The sequence below is a fragment of the Lacerta agilis genome, chromosome 16 (assembly GCF_009819535.1).
Source record: "Lacerta agilis isolate rLacAgi1 chromosome 16, rLacAgi1.pri, whole genome shotgun sequence".
NCBI classification, from domain to species: Eukaryota; Metazoa; Chordata; class Lepidosauria; order Squamata; family Lacertidae; genus Lacerta; species Lacerta agilis.
In genome coordinates this window covers 4,515,488-4,540,735 of record NC_046327.1, presented here as the reverse complement: position 1 = coordinate 4,540,735, position 25,248 = coordinate 4,515,488, and the positions used below count along the sequence as shown (strand labels likewise).

The following is a 25,248-nucleotide window of genomic DNA, read 5'->3' as shown; positions in this document are numbered from 1 at the left end:
GACATCTGACGGGAGGGTTTTCCACAGCTGGAAACACAGCTGGATGGGTGTGGTATTTATTTATTTATTTATTTGGAGAGATTGACTCAATATTTGCATTTCTGACTAACCTTCCACACAAGACATGCCAGCAAACCCAAGTTTGCAACTGAATGTGATTTTGACAATGTGTGGTAGCAAGTTCCAGGCTTTCTGGAGAGTTTGCACACACAAGTGTGTGTGTGTGTGTGTGTGCATTGTTTGACTTCTTGAATACACTGAAGAACGCACATTGTCACTTGATGCAGGGTCAAAGGGTTCTTTTGCATGTGAGAATGGGTCGTCACAGATCTAAAATGTGACAGACAGACCTTTCGCATCACCTCAGTGGAATCAGTTCACACATCCAGCTGTCCATCAAATGTGTGAACCATTGCATGACCACTGACAGAGGAACATCTGAACAGAGTCTGCCAAGAAACCCTGGTATATTGGAGGTGCTGCAGCCATCAAGCGATAACTACTCCTTGTTAACCAGGCTCAAACCTGCACGATTCATGTGTTTCCAAACATGTATATATCTCATTTACACATTACATTTTTAGGGATACACTTAAAAAAAAGTATACATCAAAAAATGCGAGAGTGGAATTTCAAAGCACCACAACTAAGTGGAGTGTATGCTTTTTACGCACAGAGAGAACGGTGGACGTCCTGTCGTCTGCCTGCCTTCAGAAAGTGTTTTATTGAAGGAAAACCATCCATCACCGGAAAGCTACAGCAGAGATAGTGAAGCGAAATGGGCTTTCAGTTCCTGAAGACTATTCCCCCCCACCCCTCTACCCCCCACACTTCTGCCTTTGGATACAAGTGACTGGGCAGTCTCTCTCTCTCTCTCTCTCTCTCTCTCTCTCTCTCTCTCTCTCTCTCTCTCTCTCTCTCATTATCATTCTTCAAAACCAGGCACTCTCCCGACGATAATCGCTTGGATCTGTCTCCCCAATGCTTTCTGGCTGGTCTTTTTTGGGGGGGTGGGGTGGGGTGGGGAGGAGATAGAAGAGGGGTGGTCTGCTGCTTCCTTTCTGATTGGTCACCTATCTCTCCTTTTGTTTTGGATATGATTATAGCATTGACTTTCAAGTGCTGGTCTCTCCTCCTTTCTTACCCTTATGTTACACCCAGCATCGGGCGCTTAGAAAATTCTTAAGACTTCTTTTATGTAAAGGTTGTGACAAAGCATTATGAGCTTGCAATGGTAAGTGCCCGTTTATTATATATTTTTTATTATTACAGTCTCTCTCTCTCTCTTTCTCTCTCTCTCTCCTTTTGCGTTAGAGAACCACGGGTCGTGTTTTCTTGGGGGGGGGGGGGAGTAAGAGAGGCTTTAGTGGGTGGGACTGCTTCAGAATAACCACCCAAGCTCTTTGAAAGTGCACAGAACCGGGGGAAACTTCGGCCGTTTCTTGCGATGCAGGGCAAAGGCTGTAGAGTCTGCCTGCCTGCCAAAGGATTTTGCATATATATTTGCAAAATATATGTGCATATATATATGCATATACAATATATGTGTTGCATATCTCTATGTATGTCTCTGTTCAGTCCAGCATCAGACCTACAACCTGAGGATTGTACTCTGAATTCTGCTCCAGAAGAGAACAGAGTCCAGTAAACAATGGAACTCCGTCTCCCATTCAAAAACTAGACCCGTCTTCTTCTCCCTTGCACGTCTGGTCTGTCTGTCTGTCTGTCTGTCTCTCTCTCTCTCTCTCTCTCTCTGTGTGTGTGTGTGTGTGTGTGTGTGTTTAACCCTCCCATCCATCAACCGGCAATAGCTCAGCGCTAGAGCGAAACTGACGCGCCACACCAAAGGCGTTACCTAAATACCGCGCAGTAGCTGCAACCCGACGCATCCCATTGGACTCAATGGGCCTTACTTCCGAGTAGACCTGCTGCCTAGTGTGGGCTTCCACTACCGCTGAAAGGCGGAGGGAAAGAGAAGTCCCCCTAAGCATGAGACAGGCAAGCAACATCCAAACTTGCTTCCTCGCCTTGCAGCCCGGTGGGTAATATGTGATCTTATTAAATGGGGAGGGGAGGCGTCGGGAAAGGGTCCCGGGAAGGGGAGGGGGGCCTCTGCCTTAACAGTTGCATCGGGGGCGGGGTCTTTCAAGAGGAGCAGTTTGCCTACACCAGGGGTAGCCAATCTGGTGCCCTCCAGATGTTGCTGACCTTTGGCCACGCTGGCGGGGGCTGATGGGAGTTGGAGTCCAACAACATCTGGCGAGCACCAGATTGGCTGATGCTGCTTGTTATGTTTGAGGTGCAGCCAATCATCTCGTTTCTCCCGGCCCACTGTTTTTATTAGCTCCTGCGCCTTTAATAGCAGCTGAAAGTGCATATTTTAGGAAAGATAAGACTGGTGCCCAAGCTTCAAAAAAAAGCAGATTGAGCTGCTGTTAAAAACTCAAGAGAAGGCTAGGCTAGCTGTCTTTCTGGATGATTGGCAGCCTCGCCAGCTACACTTTTATTACTGAAAAGGATGTGTGTGTCAACATTAGGACCATGTTTACATGTTTACCATCTCTCATTGTGTGTGTGTATCAAGATAATGAGAAAAAGCATAGGAAAAGGGCTTGATTTTGAAACATTGGCCACCCGAAACATAGAAGCAGTTTAGAAAGAGGGAAATATTCAAAGCAGCTGAGAAACACCATCTTAAGAAGAAGTTAGTTCAGTGCCTTGTTCCTTTTGCTGCATCTTTATGCATCTAGGTAACTGATACTTTAAAGCCGAAATTCGCAATTTCCAGTACTGATTCTCTGAGAAATTTGGCTGCAGTTACCCACCTCCCGCTGACCTCAATGGAGGCAGGTTGCAAGAAGCTGGACTCTTTGGTTTCATATTGCATCCTATTGCTGCCCCCTTCCCCCCCCCCACCAAGCAGCTGTAATTGATGCATTCCTTGCAGGCCAGATCTGCTGCCCCTGTAGATCCTGCTGCCCGAGGTAATCTCCTCACTTTGCCTCATGGCTGGGCTGGCTCTGTTTGGGAAGTTGTATCATCCCTATATTTTAAATGAAATCAACTCCAAAACAGACCTCCGTGCTCCTCATTGGAAAAAAGAAATCAAATAGTGCAGGCACGTCCAGCAGGCAGATCGTGATCTACCGGTAGATCACTTGACGTCTGTGGTAGATCACTGGCTCCCCCAAAGAAACTCAACAACTTTGGCTCCCCTAAAAAAAGCTCTTTTTTTTTGCTCTGCATCCCCAAAAGACAGGGCTTTCATTCTCCCTAAAAAAAAAAGCTCAACAAAAACTTTGACCTGAATACCTAAAAAGGGGGGGGGGCTTTCCTCCTCCCCCCAAAAAGCTGAACAACTTTGACCTGAACCCCCCAAAAGGGGTAGATCACTGCCAGTTTTTAACTCTGTAAGTAGATCACAGTCTCTTGGGAGTTGGCCACCCCTGAAATAGTGTTATGCTGAAAAATTCTTAATAGCTTCGGGTCCATTTTACAGAAGGCACATATGAGTGGTCTTCAGTTTTACTCAAGAGTAGGCCCTAAATAATGTTAGGCTTATAAATTTCAAGAGGTCTGCTTGGAATACCACCCTATGTAAGCCAGAGTTGCCTCCAAAAATTGAATTATCATTGTTTTCCTTTAAGGGGGGGGGGTTCACAAATAGGCCCAGAAAGTGCTGGAAAGGGATGAGGTTTGCACGAAAGGCCTGCCATCTGGCCTTGACATTGATCACATCTCCCCATCCATCAGAAAACTTCTTAATTGGTCCAAGATGAACTTTTCCTTTTTGCTTGATGTTTTATCATGTTTTTAATATTCTGTTGGAAGAATGCCCAGAGTTAGAAACAATAAAATTATTATTATTATTATTATTATTATTATTATTATTATTATTATTATTATGTTGGTCCCTGGAGTAGTTTTTCTGGAGCAGAAAATCTAGTATACAGTGGTATCTTGGTTTACAACCACAATCCATTCCAGTCGTCCATTTGCAAACCAAAACAGGCGCGCTTTTGCCAATGGGGCCTCCCAAAAAAAAAATTGTTCGTAATCCCCCCCCCCTCAAAAAAATGGGTTGTAATCCAAAAAAAGGTTGCAAACCAGGACACACACTTCCGGGTTTGACGTGTTTGTAATCCAAAACGTATGCAAACCAAGACGTATGCAAACCAAGGTACTGTACCACTGTACATATTTAGTATACACATATACTCCTAAGGCAAGATACCCCTTGTGATTATTGCAAGACAGGAAGCACATGCAAGGAGCACATCAGACTGCACTGTATATGTCTCCACTTCTTGTCAGCATCTACAGTGGTACCTCTGGCTACGAACTTAATTCGTTCCGGAGGTCCATTCTTAACCCGAAACCGTTCTTATCCTGAGGCGCACTTTCACTAATGGGGCCTCCCACTGCGCGCGCTCCTCCAGCACACAATTTCCTTTTGCAACCAGGAGCAGCTACTTCTGGGTTAGCGGAGTTCGTAACCCGAAGCTTTCTTTTTTTCTTTTTTTATAATTTTTTTTATTATTTTCAGCATAAGGAACAAAAACAATACACATAACAAATACACATAGAAAAACAAAAACATAATAAACAATTCAAACAAAAATCACAGTAAACAAAAGAGAACATATACCTACCTAAATAAGCAAAAACATACATTTATCCTTATCTCCTTCTAGTTTCAATCTTCTTTAACCAGGGACCTCCCCCACAGACTCGGCTGCATTCAATATCAATATACTTTGGTAACCTTGTATCTTTTTCCCATAAACATTAACCATACTTCTTAAAATCTTTAGGACAATTAATCAAATATAGTTCATCACTTAAACTGCACATCCTAAAATTCTTAAACAATTAAATCGTTCATGACAATACTTCTTATACACAATTTTATCTAACATCAACTTTCTTAACCAGAAGCATTTGTAACCAGAGGTACCACTGTAGTGACAAAGAGAGAGGGTGTTGTTTGGTTTCGGAACAACAAATAGTGTTTACAAGTGATGGCAATATGAACTGCGGGTGAGGTTTTCATTGGTAACTACTAACGACACCTCAAGGAGGTCCTTCCTCTTGGACCAAGCTCTCTTGAGCCAGTATTGGGGTGTTAGTTGAGATGTTGGTGCTAGTTGGTTAGTGAGTAGGAAGCTACTCTCCTGTTTGTGCAAATTTTGCAAGATTTGGGGAAGATGTCTTGCTATCTCAAAATACAAAAGCTTCAATTTAAGGTTAAGGGTAGGGGAGGTGGGGAAGGGCCTCACTTGGTGTTACATGGCAATCATGGTGTAGGAAACTATCCCTGAGATGATTCCTAGCTGTAGAAATTTCTTATACAACAATGTGGGAAAGGAGCCAAAACTTACCCTTATTCTGCATATGCCAAAACAAAACAAAATGGTGCACTCATTGTGGAGGGGGGGAAATAATTTCTTGAGGAGGAAGTGACAAGCAAACTGTGAAATCCTTTTTTATGATTTTTGTAAAAGGGGTGTGAGTTTTGTGTGATTTATCGTGTCCAAAAATGGGAGGTTTGCAGAATTGTGCAAATGGTGCAATTACACCTGTGCAGCAGTTGCACAGAAAGGCGTTTCAGTACCCAGGAGAGCAACTAACCAACCAGAAAGAAAAACCAGCCCTATGCTCCCAACAGATGCTTGGGAAGCCAAAATGAGCAGCAGAAACAAACAAACAAAAAATGGTATGGTTGCATCTTTCTAAAATTTCTTTTTCAAAACCCTCCCCCCCCCCACCTAAAAAGCACAAGAGTAAAGAAGAGAAGCTGAAGGAGATTGCGTTATTTCACATATTTCATTCACTGAGGGAACGTAGAAATGTTGCCATGTCTTGATGATCTAATCGAAACAAAATAGGAAATTCTTTCCAGTAGCACCTTAGAGACCAACTGAGTTTGTTCTTGGTATGAGCTTTCGTGTGCTCATACCAAGAACAAAGCTCATACCAAGAACAAACTCAGTTGGTCTCTAAGGTGCTACTGGAAAGAATTTCCTATTTTGTTTCGACTATGGCAGACCAACACGGCTACCCACCTGTTGATGATCTAGGTTAGTGTTATGAATAAAGCAAAAATACATACCAAAAATAAAAACAACTAACACATTTGATTGTTATCTAAGCTTTTGTGGACTAGAACACACTTCATCAGATGTATGGAGTGTGATCTTCAGTTGTCAGGGGTGTTGTACACACATACACACACATAAAGGTAAAGGGACCCCTGACCATTAGGTCCAGTCGTGGACGACTCATCTCGCTATATTGGCCAAGGGAGCCGGCATACAGCTTCCAGGTCATGTGGCCAGCATGACTATGCCGCTTCTGGCGAACCAGAGCAGCGCACGGAAACGCTGTTTACCTTCCCACCAGAGCGGTACCTATTTATCTACTTGCACTGTGTGCTTTCAAACTGCTAGGTTGGCAGGAATACACACACATATGTGAATGTAAATGTAGTGGTGTTGGGGAATGTAAACGTTGTGGGTAAATGGCAATGGAATGCAAAGATTAAGTCTACAACCATTGGCAATGTTGGCTGGGGCTGGCTGGGAGTCCAGCATCATCCGGAGGACAACAAGGTTCTCAGCCCTGCATTACAGGATGACATGCTCAAAGAACGTAATTCTTTCAAAAAATTTGGTCCTGATCCTGTTCTCTTGGTAGCCAACCAGATCACAGAATCATAGAATTATAGAGTTTGAAGGGACCCCTAGGGTCATCTAGTCCTACCCCCTGCAACAGGAAGAGTGACAAAAGATACTTACACCTTCCAATGATCCATGCACATATCCTGGAAGAGACAGCTGAGTCGATGTTAGAACTGCTAGTTATAATATTTGAGAACTGATGTTAGCTTGGCAGCCTATGAAAAAGCAAATATGTTTCTGAGAAGCCCACAAGCAAACTCCAAGTGCAACACTGCTCTCCCCTAGTCGCTCAATGTGTAGAGCCTATGACTTGATACCATAGCTGTCAACTTTTCCCTTTTCTTGCGAGGAATCCTATTCGGAATACGGAATTTCCATTTAAAAGGGGGGAAAGTCCACAGCTATGCTTGATCCATCCAATGACCATCATGGAAGGAAAAGAAATATGTGAGATGCTTAGGCCAGGCTCAGCCATGTCTTCCTGAAAAGAAGTGAGATGGCTGAAAAATTGGCACCCCACTTTGTTCATTATTAAATTTGATATCCCACCCTCCTCCAGTGTGATGTAGTGGTTATGAGTGGTAGACTTATAATCTGGTGAACCGCGTTCGCGTCTCCGCTCCTCCACATGCAGCTGCTGGGTGACCTTGGGCTAGTCACACTTCTCTGAAGTCTCTCAGCCCCACTCACCTCACAGAGTGTTGGTTGTGGGGGAGGAAGGGAAAGGAGAATGTTAGCCGCTTTGAGACTCCTTCGGGTAGTGATAAAGCGGGATATCAAATCCAAAACTCTCTCCTCTGGTACATTCCTACCCGCTCTCCCAAAAGGAGCTCAGGCTGGCAAATGCAAACTACCCCATCACATGTGGGTTCACAGCAGGATTTTTATTTTCTCACCCCCCCCCTAAATGCCTCCAATGCTGGAACCAAAAACAAAATTAACTTAGACTGCAGACCTATACATACTGCGGGGGTAAATTCCATTGAACTCTCTGGTAGCAAGGGAGAAGGATGTTGTGCAAATAAGTGATTCCAGCAAGCACAGCTTTCCCTACCCCACTTAAACGCTCTCTTATGCCCACCCCTTACAGACACAGGAGCCGTCTTGCCCCATGGTCAAGTATTTTAATTTTTTTAGCGGCCCTAAAAAAGAGGCAAATCACCCAAACAGGGTGGTCCTTGTACTTCTGGAGGAGTGGCTGGTTGAGAAAGTTGTCCTCCTTTAGGGGGGGGAGGGGGGAATCTATTTTTGACTGCCATTTGTTAGCAAGTCAAGCATTTTCTTCTAAAAATATGACCAGCTCTGACGTCCTGGTGGGTGCATTCTAAGAATGCAGCGATGTCTTTCATGTAGGAAAGCACAAGCCCGGTCATCTATGCTAACCATGCTGTTTTGGACACATGTTGTGGAGAGAGATATCCAGTTTTCTCAATTTCCCTGTCGACCGGCAAACGATGTCCTTGCACTTAATTCCTCCCCACACTTTGTGTTGGCTTGTTTCTTAGCAAGCAGGCAATTAGATTTCACATTAAACTGAGCAAGCATTGATAGGGTTTTGCATGCTACAGTGCATCGCATTGTTCTGTGAATGTGAAATATGAAACAGATGGCCAAGGGAGCCCGGCAAAAAAAGTGTGTATGTGCGTGGGGTGGGGGTGGGGGGAGAGGGAACTTGCTGTGCCCTTTTTAATTTGACCTTAATGTTAAGCAAGATGGCAGCTATGTGCTTTCTCAAACACAACTTTTTGATTACTGTTTTCTTTATAAAAAGACAAAGTGTGTCTGTGTCTGTGTCTGTGTGTCTCTGTGTGTGTCTGTGTCTGTGTGTCTGTGTGTCTGTGTCTGTGTGTCTGTGTGTCTGTGTGTCTGTGTCTGTGTCTGTGTCTGTGTCTGTGTCTGTGTCTGTGTCTGTGTCTGTGTCTGTGTGTGTCTGTGTCTGTGTCTGTGTCTGTGTCTGTGTTTGCATAGTTTTCACTGCAAACTAATGCCATGCATGATACCTACTGAGTTATCATGGCATCTTTCCCATGCAGCTGTGTGCTTGGAACAGAAGAGTACAATGAGACAGAGGATCCCCTAAATGTGCAGGATCTCACCCTATACATTTGTTCACTTACTGCAAGAGTCACATCAGTTACCCTGCCCACTTCTGTCCCAAAGTACCCCTGTCATTTATCCATCAGAAGTTTGCCCATGGGCGAATGCAGCTGAAAAAAAGGTTGCTCACCACCCTGGTCTGTTGTTGTTTAGTCATTTAGTCATGTCCGACTCTTCGTGACCCCATGGACTAGAGCACGCCAGGCACCCCTATCCTCCACTGCCTCCTGCAGTTTGGTCAGACTCATGTTGGTAGCTTCGAGAACACTGTCCAACCATCTCATCCTCTGTTGCCCCCTTCTCCTTGTGCCCTCCATCTTTCCCAACATCAGGGTCTTTTCTAGGGAGTCTTCTCTTCTCATGAGGTGGCCAAAGTATTGGAGCCTCAGCTTCAGGATCTGCCCTTCCAGTGAGCACTCAGGGCTGATTTCTTTAAGGATGGATATGTTGGATCTTTTTGCAGTCCATGGGACCCTGGTCTGTAGAGCATCTTAATGATTGCCTTCTTACTTACTGTGCATGGGCCTCAATTTGCCAAGTACTGCAGACCCCCCTGTTTTCCAAAAACCAAGCCATGGACCCCCTACTTTTGAAATGTTGATTTTATGTGAATGGTGACACAGACCCCCTGGGTGGGTTATGCAGACCTAGGTGCGGAGGAAGGGGGTGCGATGGGGGTGGTCCGCCCCATGTGTCACCACTGAGGGGGGTGACAAAATGCCCGGCGGCACTCACTGCAGGGCCTGCAGCGCACCTGAGCCACACATCTCTCCTGGGAGTGACACAGTGGCTCGGGCATGCGCAGGCTCCGTGCTGCCCCAAACAGTCTGCCCGCTGCCTCCCCTCAGCTGTAGGGCGACTGAGTGGGAGGAGGCAGGCAGACTCCTCGGAAGCCCCATGGAGCATCCTGCCCTGGCTCGCCATGCCCTGCAGGTGGCTGGCCACACCCCTGGGCGCAGGCGCCCGATCAGCTTGCTCCGCCACTGTGCAGACTCCCTCCCCCCCCCCCGGCATCCGTGGACCACCAGTTGGGAACCACCACTTTAGAAAATGTTAGAAACTTAGGCTGCCCACTGAGAGACACTTCCTTGGAGTAAGCTCCACTGATCATAATATCCTTTTCCTCTGAGTAAATCAGGGTTGCCATATGTCGGGAATTATGTCCTGGATTTTTCTTCTGCACATCCACCCAGGGATGTTTGTAGTTAGAACATAGGAGGTTGCCTTGTGTGGAGTCTTGTTGAGTAATGTCTATGTCAGTAGCCTTTGCCTTTTTACAGACCCAAGACTCACCTTTAGGTCAGCCCAAACATGCATTTGGGGTCTCGTTTCTTAATATAAAAAAATGTATTTGTATGATGGTAGTACAGATTAGGTCACACTGTCATCTAGTAGTTGGGTCCCAACATTGATTGGCAGAAGCTCTCCTTGTACCAAACAGAAGTCTTATTCCTGCTTTACCTGAAATCGCTTGAGAGATTGAACCTGCGACTTTTTTGCAACCGAGTATCTGCTTTGCCACTGAGCTGCATCCTGCCACTTCGATATAGCCTTGCTGCCTTAGGGTATCTTTTCCAAGCTCAGCTGCTTTGCATGTCCTGTTATTTAGGAAAATCATTCAAAATGTTGCCTACTTTTTTATTATTAAAGGGAGAAAGATGCATGTGAAATCCTCTCGAACTCAGTTTGCTTGTGATACTGAATAGCATTCAAATGAGACTGATCTTCCCAAATTTTTTGTTTTTATTTTTTTTTTATTTTTTGCAAGCTTGCCCAATCCAGCTGTATATTTTATATGCTAATCTAAATTCTATTTTTGTTCCCCTTGGGGGTTTTAAGTGATTATAATTGTTGCTCTTCAAAAGCCAAACAGATGATGATTGCTGCTTCAGGAATATACCAAAAAGAAACTGGCTTTCATTAAACCTGCTCATCCCTCTTTGTAATTATCCCTATTTTATCTCACTAAGAAGCGGGAGGGAAATGGCAAGTATAGTTCAATGAAGGCACTTTGGTTATTTAAACACTGCTTTTATTGAGCTAACAGGGGGTGTTAAGGGGGAATTTCCAGGAGGAGGAACTGTAGCCTATAGCCCTTTCCACCTTTCCACTGGAGAGTCGAGAACCCTGAATCAGCTTAGAATGTAGGCCAGCCAAGAATACTGCAGGACAGATGCCCTTTTTCAGCATCTCTGGAAAGAAAGGAAGGAAGGGAGAAGAGACAGTTTGTTAAGCCCAACCTCATGGATATGGCTATGAGAGCAGACTGACAGATGTTTTGCAACACATCTCCCTGCCTGCCTGCTCTGCTGGAAGTTGCATTATAGTAAGCAGCGCATCATTATGGGAGTCGGAGGAAAGAAAAGAGATGCAGGGGTTGGCAGGCGGAATACTTTAGAGTATTTCAGGACAACCCATCCTGATTTGCTTGCAGGGAGATGAGATGGTGTTGGATATTTCCAAGTTCTGATTTGTTTATGTCAAAGCAAACATGATCTAACTCGCCAATTACTTTCCCTATCTGATTTTTTTGGGGGGGATTAGTAGGGTTTTTGTGTGTTTGTGCAAGGCCTCCCAATCAGCTACAATCGTACAACCTGAATTTCCAAGTGTCTGATTGAATCTCACCCAAAAATAGTCACAGTCTGAAAGTGCCCTGCAAGTGAAGAATAGTTTAGAGCACATCAGGCTTCCTCCATTTTGTCAAATCTTGCTCGGGAGACTGAACAACATGCAGACATTTTTTTAAAATGAATTAAGTAAACTAGTGTTTGATTTCTCAGAGAAGAGAGGACCATCTCAAAACATGACCCTCTGATCTGCTTGGCAGGGGGTTGGACTGGATGGCCCTTGTGGTCTCTTCCAACTCTATGATTCTATGATTCTATGCTCATTGTTCCTCCCCAAGTGGGGACTCATTGCAGAGAAATGTACTTTGGGTCTGCTCAGGAACACTGTCAGTTCTTTTTCCCCATTGCACCTTAGAGGGCCTGTTTATTGAGCATTCATCCTGATTGGCTTCCACAAAACTTAGCCTGAGGTGATGCAATGTCCACTCTGTTTTTTGTCAAGCTTTCTGAACTAGAAAAACCACTTTCCTAATTGCAAAAATATAAGTCGTTAAAAAAAAGTGGGTTTGTTGCAACTTTAAACCACTTTAAGTAAATCTACATTTCTGGTATGAGATTGGATCCTTCCCGGGGGGAAAAGTGAAAGTCTGGAGGTGAACTAGGATTTGGCAGCGGCACTGAAAACAGTTGTTGGGCCTGTGTCCTATTGAGCCCTGCTATGAGGTAAAACCCAAGTAGGCTAACCCGAAAAAACTTAATGGGTACTACTTCTAAATACAGTCATACCTCAGATTGTGAACGCTGAGGGTTACGTTTTTTCGGGTTGCGCTTGCGCTGAACCCGGAAGTACTGGAATGGGTTACTTCCGGGTTTCGGTACTCGCACATGCGCAGAAGCTCTAAATTGTGTTTTGCGCATGCGCAGAAATGCCGAATCGCGACCCGTGCGTGCACAGAAGCGGCGCTGTGGGTTGCGAACGCTGCGGGTTGCGAACGTGCCTCCCGCACGGATCACATTCGCAACCCAAGCATCCACTGTAATGCTAAGAGTCATGGGGCAGAGTCACTTGCCATCACCGTTTCCCCTTGTCTTCTCCTGCTCTGCTGCTTTAAACCCCCCGGTTGGAGGGATTTGTTTCAGCCTGAGGATCCCCATTCCCTCATGGGGAATTTCCAGGGACTACATCCCAGTCATGGCTGCAGCCAAAGATCAGACAAGGTGGAACAATGGATAGCTGCTCTGGCCTAAATTCCCTCTTCTACAAAAGTGATTCGGTCGCCACACTGACGCCACTGACTTGAGACTCATGGTACTGGCACCAGCTCTGAGAGGGGGGCCTCAGCAATGTGCCATCAGGTGGGACCTCTCCTATGTTGGTGGCAGGGGAGAGGAAGAGGGGTGTGGTGTGGGCGGGCCTCCCCGGGTGTCACCACTGAGGGGGGTGACAAAATGCTGGGTGGCACTCACTGCAGGGCCTGCAGCACGCCCGAACCACGCATCTCTCCTGGGAGTGACACGGTGGCTTGGGTGCCCGCAGGTTCCACGTTGCCCCAAACGGTTCGCCCGCCAACTCCCCCTCAGTTGTAGGGTGGCTGAGTGGGAGGAGGCAGGCAGACAGCTTGGAGGTCCCATGGAGCTTCTTGCCCTGGCTCGCCCCACCCCTGCGGGCAGCTGCCCCTGGCCCCACCCCTGGGCACAGGGCACATGCACCTCCCCAGGCGCCTGATCGGCTTGCTCCGCCATTTTAAATTTCCCACAACGCCCTGGAATTACGCAACAAAGCATAACAAAGGATGTTGTGGGGGGTTTCTAAGGATGGCTTGTAAACCTGGGCTTTTGGACGTAGGACAGGTGGCAGAACCGGTGGGCACTTCTGGGGCACTAGCAGCTGGCTGAGGGTCCTTGACCTTGGTGTAGCTCATATCTGCAGTAGTTAAAAGCCACGTGAGGTAGGAATTACTACATCATCTTAATTTAATAGAACTAACTTAGAGAAGGCCCCATGGTTTTCCCAGTAGTAATGTATGGAAGTGAGAGCTGGACCATAAAGAAGGCTGATCGTCGAAGAATTGATGCTTTTGAATTATGGTGCTGGAGGAGACTCTTGAGAGTCCCATGGACTGCAAAAAGATCAAACTTATCCATCCTTAAAGAAATCAGCCCTGAGTGCTCACTGGAAGGGCAGATCCTGAAGTTGAGGCTCCAGTACTTTGGCCACCTCATGAGAAGAGAAGACTCCCTAGAAAAGACCCTGATGTTGGGAAAGATGGAGGGCACAAGGAGAAGGGGATGACAGAGGATGAGATGGTTGGACAGTGTTCTCGAAGCGACTGACATGAGTTTGGCCAAACTGCAGGAGGCAGTGGAGGATAGGGGTGCCTGGCGTGCTCTGGTCCATGGGGTCACGAAGAGTTGGACACGACTGAAAGACTGAACAACAAAACGTAGAGAAAGATCCAGATATCTCCTTCAATGTAATGCCTTTCCAAATATTTGCAGTGCTTGTTAAAAAAATTCTAGCCAAAACAACTTCCGTCTACACTTTATATACAACATGCAAGCCTCGCATGACTCTTTATGCTGCCATTCCACAGTTCTCAGATGCCTACTTTACTCTACACAAGTTACACCACTGGGCCGTGCCATTTATCTTACACCTTTCTGCTTCGGGCTTGCTAATACTGCATTACCTTTTCATAAGCCCAAGATTGCCTGTCAAGGAGATCTGTAAAAGCAGGGCTGTCAGCGGATTTCCTCCACCACCCTGTCTCTCCCCCCACCCCACCCCTTTACCAGGAGACAAGCTGTATGAGTTGTGCGACAAGACCAGTCTCCTATTTTGGAAAGGAAGGATTTATTCCAAGGCTGTGCTCTCGTGCATGGCAACAGCCACATCACGACCGGCATGCTGAGTTCGGCAGAGAATGGGGGAAACGTTTCAGATCACATTGGTCTTCAAGAGCATCTCAAGCTCACTAAATAATTACCGGCCCTTTCCACAACATGCACACCCAGCGGTGATGGACACACATCTATAAGGGACCATATAACACCAGTCCTGAAAGACCTTCATTAGCTCCCAGTTCGTTTCCGAGCACACTTCAAAGTCTTGACACTGACCTTTAAAGCCCTAAATGGCCTCAGCCCAGTATACCTGAAGGAGAGGCTCCACCCCCATCATTCAGCCCGGACACTGAGGTCCCGCTCCGAGGGCCTTCAGGCGGTTCCCTCACTGCGAGAAGCGAATTTATAGGGAGCCAGGCAGAGGGCCTTCTCGGTGGTGGCGCCCACCCTGTGGAAAGCCCTCCCATCAGATGTCAAGGAAATAAACAACTAGCTGACTTTTATAAGACATTATAAAGGCAGCCCTGTTTAGGGAAGTTTTAAATGTTTTGTGTTTTATTGTGTTTTTAATATTCTGTTGGGAGCTGCCCAGAGTGGCTGGGGAAAAACAGCCAGATGGGCTTGGTATAAATAATAATAATAATAATAATAATAATAATAATAATAATAATAATAATAATAATAATAAGTCTGCCTCTCACAGGAATACCCTCTCAGCATTCAAATACCCTCAAGCAAAAATAAAGCAGAATCATAGAATCATAGAGTTGGAAGAGACCACATGGGCCATCCAGTCCAACCCCCTGCCAAGCAGGAAACACCATCAAAGCATTCCTGATAGATGGCTATCAAGCCTCCGCTTAAAGACCTCCAAAGAAGGAGACTCCACCACACTCCTTGGCAGCAAATTCCACTGTCAAACAGCTCTTACTGTCAGGAAGTTCTTCCTAATGTTTAGGTGGAATCTTCTTTCTTGTGGTTGTTTGTATCCTAACTAGGCTCCCCTGAACAGAAGAGCTGTGTGAGGAACCCCTGACTCTGCATGATTCCTATTAAGTATATTTTAACCACCATTGGTTATCTTTCGGATTTTGTGTGATGGAAATCTTAGATACTTGGAGACTCGGGCCAAAGTTGAACCAGTAAGAAATATTTATTTTAAAGAAAAACGTGGATAAAACAAATGCTGTATCAGGAGGTCATGTTCTTTCAGGAAACAGTGAACTTATTCACAAATTGTACTAAATCTAATGGATGTTATGGGCTTCTAAACAAGGAAGTAAATGCACAGCTTCTTTCAATCTTCAGTTGCTTAAGTTCAATTATTACACTACAGGTAGCTGTCAAAGGTTTCCAGAGTAGGAAGAGAACGAGGGAGGTGTTCATGGTGAGTTGCAGCACCTCTTTTTCTAGAAAAATAGAACTGAGAGGAACATTTCCACCTGGCGCCTAAAATATATATAATGAAGGCGCCAGGCGAACTTTCCTGAGAACAGGGAGCCAATACAGAGAAGGCCCCGTTCTCATGTTGCCACCCTCCGGACCTCTCGAGAAGGAAGCACACAGAGAAGCGCCTCAGATGATGAGTGCAGAGTCAGTGCTTGTTAAAAATTGTGTTCAGAAACAGAAATAATCTGGATCAGCCCAATCTGATTTTGAGATGATTCTTCGAACAAGCTAAGGGGAAACAATAAATCTTGAATAAACATGTTTTTGGACAAAGGCATCACATTCAGTTTCAACAGATTATTGATTACCCACACTCAGTTTGTGGAGGTGGGTGTGAACGTTGTGCAACAGAGACTGGTTAACAACTGCAAAAGGAAAATATATTTTTTTCTGTTGGATCCCTACAATTTGAGTAACCCAAACCCAGAAATCAATGTGGACAAGGTGCAAAGCAAACAAACATGCAAGGTGACTGCAGAAAGCCATTAAAAAAAAAAAAACTTGGAACTGGAAGTTTTGTTGCACAATCTGGGTATCAACCTGAACTGATTTGCTGCAAAATCCAAAAGGTAAACTAAATGCATTTATTTAGCCTTGCGTGAGTGCACTAATTTCAGGCACAGGCGTAAGGGAGTTTAATTATAACCCCAGTTACTTGGGAGTAAATGAGACTGTTTCAGTGAAGTGAGTTTAAGCAGACTTTACAGCCTTGACACCAGAAAGCATCTTATGGAAAAGCTGTCATTACTGCGAGGGTAAAACAACCCAAGTCTGCCATATTTTAAAAACTACATCCTTGAAAATGCTGTGTGAGAGAGATCCTTGCCAAACATAAAGAAACATGCTCCCAAGTATGTTTTACTCAAGTATCATATTTACTCAATATGTTTTACTCTAGTATCATATTTACTCAAAATACACTGGGAAGAAACTTGAAGGTATTTATTTTATTTTATTTTTTGCTAATGAAAAAGTATGAGTGTTGTTTATTTCGCTTTCTTTCAGTTTTTTTTCTTTTTTCTTTAGTTTATTATAACAGGGGTGGCCAACTCCCAAGAGACTGCAATCTACTCACAGAGTTAAAAACTGGCAGTGATCTACCCCCATTTTTGAGGTTCAGGTCAAAGTTGTTGAGCTTTTCTTAAGAAGAAGGAAAACCCATTTTGGGAGGGGTTTTTTTCAGGGAGGAGGTGAAATATTGAGCTTTTTTTAGGGGAGCCACAGTTGTTCAGCTTCTTTGGGGAGATCCAATCATCTACCGCAGACATCCAGTGAACCAGTGATCTATCGGTTCGTCACAATCTACCTGTTGTACATGCCTGATTTACAACATATACACCCGCACTTGTAAAACTGCACAATCAAAAGAAAAACAAACAACAACAACAAAAACCAGACAAAACAACAAGAAACAAATGAAAAACAAAGGAATACAAATAATCCATAGTAACGTACAAAAACTTATACAGAACAGATAATGAACAACACACACACACACATACACACACACACACCATATTTCAGTTCTTCATTTCTTCCAATTGACTTCCTTCATCCTCTACACGGTTCTCTTTTCATTTTTGGTAAACTGTCTCCTTCTTAATTCGCTATTACCCCTTTTTTCTTACAATCGTTAACTTAAGTACCATAAATTATCTTACAGAAGTTAATTGATATTTCGCTTTCTTTCGCCCTCCTCCAAAAAGGAAAGCCCCTCTGGTGAATTTTCTCCAGATCTTTGCCTGGCAACATTCCCTCTGTCCACAAGGTCCAGAGGACAACCAAAGAGGCAAAATGGCGGCCAGCTGGCCAGCTCAGCTGTTGTTGTTAACTACCACTTGCAAAGGGGGCTTCAAATTAAACCTTGGAGGGAAAGGGGAAGGGGAAACTGTGTGTGACACAGCTCTTGCTGAGCTCCTGCCCTAAGAAACGGTCGGAGAATTTCTCCTACCCCTGAAGGAATTTAGTCCTCCCCTGAACAATTTCTCCACCCCAGGATAGGGTGTCCAAAGCTCTGTTTCTATAGAGCTGTGGTTTTCTTTGTATTTTTCCTAAACTCTTCTTAAATTTATATATGTTGTTAACAGTTATCATACATTAATAATCATCATCATCATCAAACCTTTTATTGGCATCACATACAAACATCCACAACATATCAATACAGAGTTACCCCTGCCCCCCGTGGCACAGAAAATTTACCAAAAAAGGAGAGGCAGAGCAGACTATTGTCACATCTCTGGGTTTCCAGGGAGATCAGACGTCTGCAATGTGTTTCGACGACAGAATACCAGATAAAGATATTTGGCCACTAACTTGGTGAGCTCCTGATCATTAGCCAATAGTAGAAAATGTATGACCTCCTACTCTGGTTTCCATTTGGGAATACAGAGTTGGTCTAGGAACTGCTGGCGGAGATCAGCATATAGTTTACATTTAAGAACCATATGTGCAAAAGTTTCCACCAGGTGGTCTTCACATGGGCAGATATACATTAATATTAATTAATTAACACTGTGATTCTGTGGAATGCATATAGCACTTAATGACAAAACAGGCTTACTCTTCTACTCCGCTATATCTACAAAGAGCAGCTTATTTATGATTTCCAGGGAGTCGTTCCTCCAGGACCATCCCTTCCTTGCTTCAGGGTGGGAACTGAGCAGTGGGTTTTCAAACCATGGTCCAGCTTATCTTCTGCTCATTCATCTGCGTGATTCCCCTCGTTGCCTAGTTTACAGGCCCGTAGCGAGATAATATGTGCAAAGCACTTTGGACACTTTAAACGAACTCTATAAATGCCAAGTATTCCTCATCTTTTGTATATTTACGAAAATGATATTTGCTTCCGAAAGGTCATACAGTTGTTCCACAAATACCACCACTGCTCTAATCTGACTGAGCCTACGGTTCTCAGATACACTAACAGATAATAAAAAACTGTATGAATGTCATATGTTGTCACCATAAGTGATGGCGGATGCAGTCATGTATATATGTAATTGGGAGGAAAGGTTATTTGGACTTTTGGCCCTGTAAGCAGGAAAGCCATCCCATCCTGCGCTCTCAGATCAGGCTGTAAAACCATAATTTTTGTTCCTAACGTTATTTTGAATGTACTTTAAATATGTCCCAGTCCACAGCATAAATCTGTCTCTTATGCATGTGATCTTATTATCTTAAGATATAATTACACAGTACTCCAAATATAAGGAATGTGGAAGCTTTTTTATTTTTTAAAAAAGGTAGTAGCTATCAATGGGCAATAGCCATTATTTTACAGCTCTGTATCATTAGCAGAACAATTACTGCAGAGGAGAGATATTTTACCACAATGCACACTCTTTTCTCCTTTAGATAATTGCATGAAAACATAAAACTCATGCTCGTGATAATACTGTAAAGTGCTCGTGTGGCTGGTTTTAACTTTTCATATCATAGGTGCGTGCTAATCTTTCCAATACTGTAGTTAGCGTTCCTCCTCGCTCCTCCCTAATCTTTCTTGGAGGAGCTTTGCCCAATTGGTACATACTGTATAATTCAGAGTCGTAGAGTTTACTTGCTAGAATGCTCAGCATATTTCAGTATGAGTTCTCATACTGATCTGCAGTGTTAACAAACAGCAACAAGCAATGGTAACCATATGATTGACAATGGTTGTGCACCACTTCTGTTTTGTTTTTGTTTTTTTTTAATTGCTTCTACTGTCATCATTATTATTACAAATCTGTTGTACCTTGGGTTTACTGTCACATCTTAGAGTAATTATTTGTTGTTTTCTGAACGTAGGAAACCGTCTCCTTGGGTCTATCTAGGTCAGTATTGTCTACACCCAGACTCACAGTAGCTCTCCAAGGTACCAGGCTGAAATCTTTTCCACCCCTACCGGAAGGTGCTTAAAGATTGAACCTGGAAACTTTTGAGAGCCAGTGTGGTGTAGTGGTTAAGAGCGGTAGACTTGTAATCTGGTGAACCGGGTTCGCATCTCTGCTCCTCCACATGGAGCTGCTGGGTGACCTTGGGCTAGTCACACTTCTTTGATGTCTCTCAGCCTCACTCACCTCACAGAGTGTTTGTTGTGGGGGAGGAAGGGAAAGGAGATTGTTTGCCGCTTTGAGACTCCTTCGGGTAGTGATAAAGCAGGATATCAAATCAAAACTCTTCTTCTTCTTCTTCTTTTGCATGCTGAGCAGGTAACTACCTTGCTATAACAAAAACTGAGCTACAACTGTAGCCAGTTGTAATGAATGAGCATTCCGCTCTTGGTATACAAGTCAGTTAGCGCCAAAGAGCATGTATCAAACAGCATAAAAGGCAAGCAAATTAGACTTACATATCATGCTGTTTGAAGTTACTGTCGCTCTGTAAATAAATATTGGTATCTACTCATTTGTGGACAGGCGATTATCTTTTCCTTTATTTCCTCTGCAAGTAGTTCTGGGAGCTAATACCTCAGATACAGCCACCTTTTCCCTTTCTTGGGTGCACATTTTTTTGACATAGGCTAATGGCAAATATAGAGCATGCCGTCCCCACCCGGTGGAATATTAGGAAAACAAAATGATAATTGTGAACATTCTTATTGATTCTGATCCAGAGTGACAGAAGTCACCTACTGTTTGTTATCCCCTTACACTGAGTAATGCCATCGAAGTGGACCTGAAAATGCAGGACTATGCTGTTCGGTGCAAATGACAACGTCACACAAATTACATGGCTGCATGCTTAGGTGTCAATTCACAGGCACCTGTGTCGATGGCTCCCCAGCATTTGCTATGAAACCCACTGCTGGGATTTCATCTTCTGGTAGCAACTCTGCCTGCGCCCAGTAAACCACGGGCACCAAAGCAGGAGCCAAATGCTTTGTGACACATGGCGCACATTTTCGTTCAGCTCATTTGTATATCCCAGCATCTGCAGAAGTATGCCTGGCTGAAACCAGGAAGAGAACCTTTTCACTGGCCATATGCAGCCTCTGGAACTCTCTCCCACAGGAGGCTGGTCTGACCCCCATTTAAATGGATTTCCACTGGATGGGAACATCCTTCCTGTATAGGAAGACTTTGGTTTTTAAGCTGAGCTGAATGGTTTTACTGGTTGAAAATACCTGGTTGTTTGAAAAGCTGCCTTGTACTTTGTGTAGGTGTGTTCTGCTGTTTGGTATTTTTTAGGCATTCTGTTTTATTGCATGCTTTGACTTATTGCTATTTGCTGCCTCGTGCATTTTTAGAGAAGGGGTGGCTAACCTTTGGCTCTCCAAACATTCCTGGACCACAATTCCCATCATCCCTGACTTCTGACCATGCTGATAGGGCCAATGGTAGTAGGAAGCTAGTATACACACACACCGACCAGATGTTTTATATACAGTGCAGACATGATCTGTTGCAGACATGATCTGTTTCGGGGTGTTGTTCACACCCCAAAAATTCCACAACTAGAGCGGCGCTTCTGCACAAGTGTGGAGTGCGATAGAGTGCTTCTGTGCATGCACAAAGTGTGTAGGATGCTTCTGCACGTGCGTGAAGCACACAGAACACTTCTGCGTGTGCGCGAAGTGTGCAGAACACTACTACGCATGGACGCGCTACGAAACCCAGAAGTATACACTTTCGGGTTTGCCGTGTTCGCAACCGGAAAATCCGCAACATGAAGCGAACGCAACTAGAGGTATGATTGTACATAAATAAATAGCTAGACCAGTGTTTCCCAAACTTGGGTCTGCAGCTGTTTTTGAAGTACAACCCCCATCATCCCTACTTAGCAAGACCAGTGGTCAGGGATGATGGGAATTGTAGTCCAAAAACAGCTGGAGAACCAAGTTTGGGAAACACTGGTCTAGAGTGACCAGATTAGTGAACAAGTCATAAAAGGCTGGTTGTGTGCATTTAGAAATTTAAGTGAAGACATTAAAAGATAAAATAAATCCTATGAAATCCCCAGCTATGCAGGCTGCCTAACCATAAAATATTTTCTGTTCTAGATTTTGAAAAGGTATGTTCCATTATAGTGTATCGCAGCAATCTTAACAACAAGGCTGTAAGGCCTGCAATATTACTTTTCAAGGTGCATTGTCTGAGAAATAGGAACTCACTGGTGGCTGCCCCATATATTATTAGGGGAGGGGCTGAGATCCGCAGCGGCAACTTTCACCTGCTAGACCACTCTCTCCAACCTTTCCATCTTCAACTAAATAAACAAAGTCTCATTTCAACAGGATCCCGTTTCTCTGCTAAAGCAGGGAAGAGCTTGACACCATTAGCCTTTCCAACAGGATTTGTTGCTTACACAAACATATGGCTCATTTTTCTTACACCAATTCAGTAATTATTCCAAAGCTCATTAGTCAGGCTCTTCCCCCCCCCCCACCTTCAGAGAGGAGTTGGCAAATTTATGATCCCTGGGAGATGAAGTGTCTGTGTCTCTGTGCGGTATAAGGAGAGAAGTCATCTTCAACGCAACACCTAAACTTATTGGGGCCTTTTATTTTGACAAACTGCATTAGCACACGTGCACACCCAACAACATGCAGTCCCCATTTGTCTTTCAAAGGAATGGTGCTATGCGTGAACTCACAGTGCAGTTGTGAAGATGAATTTTGTTGCGGCCAGGGACTCCTGTCTCCAGCAGAACAGGAGATTCCGCTATTCCATTCCTAATCCAGGGGCCATTTAAGGACAAGGAATATTGGCTTCTTGACTCTCTCTCTCTCTCTCTCTCTCTCTCTCTCCTGAATCAAGGCTCGCCGGAGCCCCTTCTCTCCATGCAAGTGGAAAGGCATTGCATAAAATTACGTTCCTTTAAGTGTCCTGCCAGCAACTTGCTCTCTAACCCCACATCTCAACTTTTTAATATCATAGAATTGTAGGATCGGGGGTCATGTAGCCCAACGCGCTGGAATACAGCGCAGCAGGTGCGTGTGAGCATATATTTGGGGTTGGGGGAAGGGAGGGCTTTATATTGCCAGAGCAGAACGCAGCTGGGTCTGTGCTTGCTGCTTGTTCCCTTACAGCACCGGGATGGCCTTGTGGAGGCGAAAGTTTGGCGCATCGCAAGCTCGCCTCCCTCATCCTTCTCCACCTCCCTCCCCCCCCCCCCGCCGCATCTCTGCTCAGCCCGCCGCCCCATTCAAGTGATTATCTGTCGAAGACCTCTAGAACCATCTCCATCTCTGCAGCGCGCTGATAAGACAGCTGTTTCTCTCGCCGCCGTGTCTCTCCGGGCCTCGGTCTGTCTTTCGGTACAAACTGTGGCTTTGTTACCCATGCCTGCTGCTGTCACTTTTCTCTGTTGTGCGGGGCGTTTGATCCGAGCACAAAAGGGGGAGGGTGGCTGGGTGGCTGGGTCGAGGTGCGGGGGGTTGCAGAGTGACAGAGACTAAGGGATGGAGGGAGGGAGACGGGGAGAGAAAAGAGATATATGGGACTGATCGCCTGGGTGATAGGCATGGCTTTGCGGCATGTATCCGCGCCCAAGTTGCAGAGAAGCGGGGGTGGGGTGGGGGTGGGAGAGAGAGGGACCCCCTGCCCGCAAGCAGCAAGCCAGAAACTCCCCCGTCTCCCTCCCCCACACCCTTAAAAAATAATAACCTAGCAAATGGGCGAGGGAGAACAACGAGAAAGCAAGCAGATGGCTTCCTCCAATCTGAATTCAAATAACGATCATTTATCTTCCCTTTCAAGAAGTTAAGAGATTGCTCGTGCCCTTGCCCGGAAAGAATAATTTTTTTAAAGCAACCCCTTCTTCGCAACTGCCTTTGTACACACCAAGCATTCACGGGGAGTGTATGTGGGGGGGGGGGAGCAGAAAGCTCATTTGTATTCAGGGTACATCATCATCATCATCATTTTAATTTTTTTAAAAGAAGAAGAAGAAGAAGAAGAAGAAGAAGAAGAAGAAGAAGAAGAAGAAGAAGAAGAAGAAGAAGAAAAGAGTTGCTTAGTCAGGCTCGCAACTCCTAAACTTGTTGCCAACATGTGCAGCGCGAGTCTAGGCGTGAGATATATATACTGTATATATGTTTCACACACACACACACACACACACGTGTATGATTTGGAAGAAATCTTCATTGGGTTCAGTTGGACTCAGTCCTCGGCAAGAGGCTTAAGACTGCAAGCTTTCGTGTCAGCGGGACTTCCTTCCAAGTAGCAACATCCTGTCAGTGTCTACTCGGAAGTCAGCACTGTTTTATCCCCAAGGAAGTGTGGAGCCCAAGTGGCTCTCCGAAAGACACTCCGAAACAGGCGTCCACTGAAAGGAACTGAAACGGAGCGTCGGAACAAGTGAGTCAGTTGAAGCTTGAGGCCCGTTCGGTGGCTATTTTGCAACAAGGAAAGAAGCAAGACTTTCTCTCTCCAGTTAAGAGAGAGAGCGAGAAGTTGCAGGAGGCAGTGTGTTGAATTAAGCAACGCCGCCCTAGAGCATCTCGTGCGCTGGATCCCTCCCGTTTACTTCCTTTGCGTTTAGGGAGCACGCCCAGTAAACATGACCTTATGAGAGCCCTATCAAAAGGAAGCTCTTTTAAAGACCGATATCTCAGCTCGCACAATTTCACACATGGGCAGCACTATCGCCTTGAAATAACATGTTTAGACAGTTACATCTCAGATTATTTTCTGCTGAAGTCCCCTTCCCGTCCCCGCTCCCTGTTTGAGCGTGGACAAGCGAGCCCCTCTTTTTAAGCGACGTTCTTTGCGGTTCTTGTGAAACAGTGGTTTTCTAAAAGAAAGTTTGTGTGTATGTTTAAACTTGGCTCTTAGCTGCTGTGTGACTTCCTCGTTCGCCGGCCGTGGGAGATGGCTGAGAAAGGAGGGCGAGAGGAATGAGCAGTTTCGGCTAAGGCGCGCTGGGCACCTCTGTCCATGGTCCTGAAACTCCCCAACTTTAGTTTTAGAGTGGAAACTGGAGATTAAGAGATTGTGTAGATTTGGGGATGATTCCTTTGTTTCCCCCCACCCCGTCCAGCCCCAAAACAGTGTTCTTCTGCCACATGAAATGTACCTTCCCGGGCAGGCGCGTTAAAAACAACTTCTTTATTTGTTGTTGTTGTTGTTGTTGTTTTCTTGAAATTGCTAAGATCCTAAATTCTTGAGTTTGGTTTGCGTGTGACTGGGTGGTAGCAGGACCTACTCAACTCTGAAAATTATGTTGCCCGCGTCCGAAAAGTGATGGTGTTGTTATTTTTGAAGAGCACAGTTGTGCGTGTTGCTTTTTCTTTTGTCGCTGTGTTCTTACGTAGAAAAAGCAGCTGTGTGACCAGGAAAAGAGTCTCTCTATTTCTTTGTGTTGTGTGTCAAGCGTTAATGTCGGAAATGTGGTTTCTTCTGCAAAGTTTTAAAAAATCAAAAAATTAAAACAAAAAGAAAGATGAGGACCATCTTTTGCCTAAACACAAATGGGACAGGAGAGGGACCCGGCTGTAAGCCTTCAGGTCGGTCTGATGGTTGAGAACTTCTGCTTAATTTCACTTGCTACCTTGCTAAGTGTTTGTAAACTTACGGGTGCATTTTTTTTTAAAAAAAGAAATGAGTTCAAACTAGCGGTTAACATGGCATTTGCGCTGTGTACAAGGTTGGCATGTGGCATCTTCTTCTAGAATCTCCATG

General features: G+C 44.8%; 1 protein-coding gene across 7 annotated transcripts in view; it reads left to right on the top strand.

The window, feature by feature from the left end:
• Positions 1 to 1,133: 1,133 nt before the first annotated feature.
• ELAVL2 (ELAV like RNA binding protein 2) overlaps positions 1,134 to 25,248 on the top strand; it is a 153,448-nt gene continuing 129,333 nt past the window's right edge. For 4 of the 7 annotated variants that reach the window (XM_033173130.1, XM_033173129.1, XM_033173124.1 and 1 more), the window contains exon 1: positions 1,135 to 1,234. In XM_033173130.1, coding sequence (XP_033029021.1) covers positions 1,221 to 1,234 — 14 coding nt within the window. In that variant the 5' untranslated portion in view covers positions 1,135 to 1,220. Of the gene's footprint in view, positions 1,235 to 25,248 lie in introns of all 7 variants that reach the window. The other 3 variants (XM_033173126.1, XM_033173125.1, XM_033173131.1) reach the window with 2 other exon arrangements.